General features: G+C 46.2%; 1 protein-coding gene across 1 annotated transcript; it reads right to left on the minus strand.

Annotated features, from left to right (window-relative positions):
• Window positions 1-4207: 4207 nt before the first annotated feature.
• LOC142046119 (uncharacterized) lies at window positions 4208-6208 on the minus strand. Its single transcript, XM_075061694.1, has 2 exons — window positions 5695-6208; window positions 4208-4671 (listed from the first exon to the last, which is right to left on the minus strand). The coding sequence occupies exons 1-2, from the start codon at window positions 6155-6157 to the stop codon at window positions 4286-4288; spliced, it is 849 nt and encodes a 282-aa protein (XP_074917795.1). The 5' UTR covers window positions 6158-6208; the 3' UTR covers window positions 4208-4285.
• Window positions 6209-7051: the final 843 nt, after the last annotated feature.

The raw sequence follows: 7051 nt of genomic DNA on the forward strand, positions 1-7051 counted from the left end.
GTTAACTAGAGCAGAAGTTGCTAACAACAGAAACATGGACTTTATCTTTGAAGGAGAAAGAAGGGGCAGTGTTGTGATATACTGTTGCTGGGCTGCTATATTTCAGTGCCTGGATTCTGTTCTCAGCTCTATCATTGACTCAGCGACCTTGGGTGAGTTTCCCTGTCTGTCAAATGGGTGTAATATTTATTCCTTATCAGCAGTGTAGAAAAAAAAAAAAGCAATTTAAGCTCCTCAGCTGCACATTTTTATTATCCAAAACTGAATCTCAGCTTGGCAAATGGAAGCTGAAATACCTGTTTTTAATTGAAATGAGCTGTACCAGACAGATTTTCATTAACGTTCATACATAACACTAAAATTGCTCTTTACATCTTAATTGCCCATTAAACTAATAAAGATCATGGTTTTCTTAATGATATGGTAGTTCAATAGATTTCCAGTAAAACATAGTTTTTTTCCTCCATCCAAGTACAGCTGATAAATTTCCATTTCCATGCATTGCAGTTACTGTTACACAATGCATACTTCTGATCATTTAAAAATCTGTTTTGTATATGCTTGTCCAATAAGCAGGGCATTTGCAGCGTTTACTCTTTAATGTAGGGACTATTGTCTTCCTCTGTATTTGGAAAGTATCTGTCTTACTGAGAGTAATGAAAATGTACAGATAATGTGGTTAATTCTTTCCACAGAGAGAAGCAAAGAATACACCATCAACTGTAGCATTATCAGGGAATAATTTATTATTTTATAGCATCCATAGGTGTGCTGAGTGCTTCCCAGAAGCCTCTGCCCCAAACAACCTCATGATACACAGTTCAAATGATCTGGTGAGTAATGGTTACAATGAGTAGAACAGAGATGCCACAAGGAAGGACAAAAGTCACTGTAATATGTATCCCAGAGTTACTCAGTGGAAATGTGTGCACCATCATGGTGGCTATGCAAAGTTTTAGTATTTCATACATTTATACGAAGGAAGAGAGAGATATAAAATGGGAATATTGTCACCATTGCAGGAATAGAGAACTTTCAGTGAAGAGAGTGGGACAGTTCACTAGACCCGTCAAGGACAGGCGTTACAATTTGGGCACTCTGTAAAAAAGCACAAAGCTGCTTGTGAGAGAAATGGATGAATGTGATGTCAAGGCAGTGGACACAGAGAGGAAGGGGTGAAAACAGAAATGAATAGGGTGGAAAAACACAGAGGAGTGAAGTTGAGGCCCTTGATGGCAAGGGCAAGAATTTTAAATGGGGTATGGCAGAGGAGGTGGAAGGTGACTTGAACTGAGGCATGTTAGTTTCTCCAGTGAAAAGCTCAGAATTTGTGACTTCCAGTTGTCTTTATCTCCTGTGGAGATTCCAGTTGCTAGTAGCTAGTGTAGCCATATGTATTAGCTGCAGGCAGGGTGGGTCACTGATATCACCTCTGTGCAGTGCTGGGAAGATGTGCTCACCATCTCCACTTCACTTTGAAAAATTACTTCTTGTAATGCCTTTCAGCTTGACTGGTGGAAAGAAAACTTTAGCAGCAAAGCTGACGGTTAGGCATGAAGTAATGACTGCTGACTGCTACCCACAGAGGAAGTTACTTGTGGGGGACATACTGTAATGCAGTTTACTTGAATATTCAATGCAAAAATAGAATCTGAGTGGGATTTTTAAAGGCTATTTTAAATATTTATAACACTATGCAGATAGTTCTATTATGATCATTTGAGATCTTTATCCTAGCAGCAAGAACTCCCTATAATGTGATGCAAAAGCCTATTGTTGAAACTAGGGTGACCAGATATTCCGATTTTATAGGGACAGTACTGATATTTGGGGCTTTTTCTTATATAGTTGCCAATTACCCTTCACCCCACAGCCTGATTTTTCACACTTGCTATCTGGTCACCCTAGTTGAAACACACAATCTTACAACGCAGCCTGGCTCAGTCAATCAGTCATGTCAAATAAACAGAAGAGATTCCATCAGATATCTAAAGAAACCAAGTTATTTCCCTTGCACTGACAATTCTGGCAGCACTGGCTGTTATCTTTGGACCCAAACATGAGGAACCTATGGATGTGCCTCCCACAAGTCCAACCCTTCCCTACACAGGAAGGAAACAGACCAGGTTGGGGATTGCGTTGTAGGGTGAAGTCTGTTTGCGGAGCTATTCTCTCCAGGCCCCTGTGATAGCCAGGAAGATCTACAGGGATCTATTCCCAAATGTCCTGGCTAATGGGATGCTGGCTGCCCTGATGAGACTCATTTAGCCTGGCAATTGGTAACTGGTCACTTTAGTGAATTACTTAGGGTATGTTTACACTATGGGATTATTCCGATTTTACAGAAACTGTTTTTTTAAACAGATTGTATAAAGTCGAGTGCATGCGGCCACACTAAGCACATTAATTTGGCGGTGTGCATCCAAGTATCGACGCTAGCGTCGATTTCCAGAGCTTTGCGCTGTGGGTAGCTATCCCATAGTTCCCACAGTCTCCCCCAACCATTGACATTCTAGATTGAGATCCCAGTGCCTGATAGGGCAAAAAACATTGTCGCGGGTGGTTCTGGGTACAGCCTCACCCCTCCCTCCGTGAAAGCAGCAGCAGACAGCCATTCCGTGCCTTTTTTCCTTGGTGAACTGTGCAAATGCCATACCACGGCAAGCATGGACCCTGCTCAGCTCAAGACAGCAATCATGGATGTTCTAAACACCTCGCGCATTCTCGTGCAGTCTATGCTGAGCCAGGACCTGCAAAACCAGGCGAGGAGGAGGCGGCTACGGCAGAGCAGTGACGAGAGTGATGAGGACATGGACATAGAATTCTCTCAAACCGCGGGCCCCGGTGAGTTGGAGATCATGCTGTAATGGGGCAGGTTCTAGCCATTCAATACCGATTTTGGGCCCGGGAAACAAGCACAGACTGGTGGGTGTGGGACAATTCCCAGTGGCTGCAAAACTTTTGCATGTGGAAGGGCACTTTCATGGAACTTTGTGACTTGCTTTCCCCTGCCCTGAGATACTAGAATACCAAAATGAGAGCAGCCCTCACAGTTGAGAAGCGAGTGGCGATAGGCCTCCGGAAGCTTGCAATGCCAGACAGCTACCAGTCAGTCAGGAATCAATTTGGAGTGGGCAAATCTACTGTGGGGGATGCTGTGATGCAAGTAGCCAAAGCAATCACTAAGCAGCTGCTACGAAAGGTAGTGACTCTGGGAAATGTGCAGGTCATAGTGGATGGCTTTGCTGCAATGGGATTCCTTAACTGTTGGGATTCCCTAACTGTGGGGGGCGATAGATGGAACCCATATCCCTATCTTGGCACCGGAGCACCAGGGCACCCAGTACATAAACCGCAAGGGGTACTTTTCAATGGTGCTGCAAGCACTGGTGGATCACAAGGGACGTTTCACCAACATCCACGTGGGATGGCCAGGAAGGGTTCATGACGCTCGCATCTTCAGGAACACTACTCTGTTTAAACGGCTGCAGCAAGGGAATTACTTCCCAGACCAGAAAATAACAGTTGGGGATGTTGAAATGCCTGTAGTTATCCTGGGGGACCCAGCCTACCCCTTGATGCCATGGCTCATGAAGCCATACACAGGCAGCCTGGACAGTAGTCAGGAGCTGTTCAACTACAGGCTGAGCAAGTGCAGAATGGTGGTAGAATGTGCATTGGCCGTTTAAAGGCACGCTGGCGCACATTACTGACTCGCTCAGACCTCAGCCAAACCAATGTCCCCATTGTTATTGCTGCTTGCTGTGTGCTCCACAATCTCTGTGAGAGTAAGGGGGAGATTATGGCGGGGTGGGAGGCTGAGGCAAATCACCTGGCCGCTGATTACGCGCAGCCAGACACCAGGGCGATTAGAAGAGCACACCACGAAGCAGTGTGCATCAGAGAAGCTTTGAAAACTGGTTTCAACAATGACCAGGGTACGGTGTGACTGTTGCGTTTGTTTCTCCTTGATGAAAACCCGCCCCCCTTGATTGACTCATTCCCTGTAAGCAACCTCCCCTCCCCCTTCGATTACAGCTTGCTATCTCAGGAAATAAAGTCACTATCATTTAAAAATCATGTATTCTTTGTTAATTAATTATAAAAAGAGAGAGAGAACTGACAAGGTAGCCTGGGTGCCGTTTGGGAGGAGGATAGGAGGGAAGGAAAAGGCCAATAAAAAATTTCAAAATAATGAGCCTTTTGGTTGGGCTGTCCACTGGGGTGGAGTGGGCGGGTGCATGGAGCCTCCCCCCATGCGTTCTGACACGTCTGGGTGAGGAGGCTATGGAACTTGGGGTGGGCAGTTATACAGGGGCTGCAGCGGCACTCTGTGATCCTGCTGCCGTTCCTGAAGCTCCACCAGATGCCGGAGCATGTCCATTTGATCACGCAGCAGCCCCAGCATGGCATCATGCCTCCTCTGATCTTCCTGCCGCCACCTCTCGTCTCGAGTGTCTCTCCTGTCCTCACATTTGTCCCTCCTGTCCTCATGGTCACTGGCATCTTTCCTGTATTTTGATACCACATCTTTCCACTCATTTGGATGCGCTCTTTCATTGCGGGTCACTTCCATGATTTCTGAGAACATTTCATCTCGCATCCTTTTTTTCCGCCGCCTTATCTGAGATAGCCTTCGGGACGGAGGAGGGAGGCTTGAAAAATTTGCAGCTGCAGGAGGGAGGGAAAAAAGGGAGAGAAGTATTTTAAAAGATACATTTTACAGAACAATGGTTATACTCTTTCACAGTGAACAACACTATTCGCCTTACATAGCACATGTGATTTCACTGCAAGGTAGCATTTTGCATCTTAATATTGAGTGCCTGCGGCTCTGGTGTTAGAGATCTCACAGACGCAGGTCCGGGCAGCAGAATTCAGCTTGCATGTGGCCATAGTAAGCCATTGTCTTTCGGCTTCTGCAGCCTTCATATATCCAGTGCCCTCCTTTCCCAAATACCAAGCAAAACCCATTGAGTGCTGCATCTTTCCTGTTAACGTGCAGCAGCAGAAACCAAACTCCCCCCTGCTCCATCCAATTCTCTGGGATTATCGCTTTACCCCTCCCCCCACCCTGTGGCTGGTATCATGGAAGATCCCTGCTAGCCACCCCCCTCCACCGTGTGGCTGGTATCATGGAAGATCCCTGCTAGCCAAACGCAAAAAAGCTCAGCGCCAATCTCCCCACTCCCCTGCTTGACTAACTGCAGGGAAGGATTTTTTTTCAGCCATGGGCAAACAGCCCAGTAGGAATGGCCAACTCTGTCCCCTTAATTAAATTCCCATATTTCAACCAAGTTACCATGAACGATATCACTCTGCTGAGGATAACACAACAAGATAAAGAACAGATGTTGTTTGAATGCCAGCAAACACCGGGACCATACGCTGCCAGGCTTTGTCATGCAATGATACCAGATTACTTGCTATATGCGTGGCGTGGTCAAGTGTCCTACCATGGAGGACGGAATAAGGCTGTCCTGCCCAGAAACCTTCTGCAAAGGCTTTTGGAATACCTCCAGGAGAGCTTCATGGAGATGTCCCTGGAGGATTTCCGCTCCATCCCCGGACATGTTAACAGACTTTTCCAGTAGCTGTACTCGCTGCAAATGCATCCCAAGTCCTCAGGGCAAATTAATCATTAAAAAATGCTTGCTTTTAAATGATGTTTTATATGTACAAAGGTACACTCACCAGAGGTCCCTTCCATGGCTATATTGTCTGGGATACTGCTTTTGGAGGGCTGGGAGGTTACTTTCGTCAGGCTGAGAAAAAGGTCCTGGCTGTTGGGGAGAACGGTGTTCTGTGTGCTCTCTGCAAGCTCATCCTCCTCTTCGTCCTCCTCCTCATCTGCCCCATCCGCAGAATCTTCAGGCATGGCTGAGATTACCCCTGCCTCGGAATCCACAGTCAGGGGTGGGGTAGTGGTGGCGGACTCTCCTAGAATTGCATGCAGCTCAGTGTAGAAGCGGCATGTTTGCAGCCCTGCCCTGGACCTTCCGTTTGCTTCTTTGGTTTTTTGGCAGGCTTGTCTGAGCTCCTTAACTTTCACATGGCATTGTACTGAATCCCTGGTGTGGCCTCTCTCCATCATGGCCTTGGAGATTTTTTCAAATGTTTTTTCATTTCGTCTTTTGGAACGGAATTCTGTTAGCATGCAATTATCTCACCATACAGCGATCAGATCCAGTACCTCCCGTGCGGTCCATGCTGGAGCTCTTCTTCGATTCTCAAACTGCATGCTTACCTGTGCTGATCAGCTCTTCATGCTGGGCAAACAGGAAAGGAAATTCAAAAGTTCGCGGAGCTTTTCCTGTCTACCTGGCCAGTGCATCTGAGTTCAGATTGCTGTCCAGAGTGGTCACCATGGTGCACTGTGGGATAGCGCCCGGAGGCCAATACCATCGAATTGCAGCCACACTAATCCTAATCTGACATGGCAAAACTGATTTCAGCGCTACTCCCCTCATCGGGGAGGATTACAGATACTGGTATTAAGAACCCTCTATATCGATATAAAGGGTTTCGTTGTGTGGACGGGTGCAGGGTTAATTCAGTTTAACGCTGCTAAATTTGGTATAAACTTGTAGTGTAGACCAGGCCTTAGTTGTCTATCTACTGTCTAATGAGTCCTGGATAATGTCTGCAAACTGCTTATGTCTAACATAGTTGCCAAACCACCCGTACAATCTGAAGTGCTGATGTCTGTGCAAGCAATGAAAAAACAAACACATCTCTTGGTCCTGATGCCATTCCAGCTGAAGTTTTCAAACATGGAGAAAATGTTCTCATTGAAAAGCTTTCTGAATTCTTCTCACATATCCGGCTTCAAGCCATCATACTGCAACAACGGAAAGATGCCAGTCTATAAATGCAAAGGCTCAAAAAGTGACTGTGGTAATTATTGCACCATCTCCTTTCTCTCCATGGCTGGTAAGATTCTTGGAAGGATCCTCTTGAACTGGCCCCAGGTCCAAATTATCAACAAAGTTCTGAGTCACAGTGCATCTTTCACGCTCAGTAACTGAGAAGATGAGGAGAGAGAATGAAC

Source organism: Chelonoidis abingdonii, chromosome 1 (assembly GCF_003597395.2).
Source record: "Chelonoidis abingdonii isolate Lonesome George chromosome 1, CheloAbing_2.0, whole genome shotgun sequence".
NCBI classification, from domain to species: domain Eukaryota; kingdom Metazoa; phylum Chordata; order Testudines; family Testudinidae; genus Chelonoidis; species Chelonoidis abingdonii.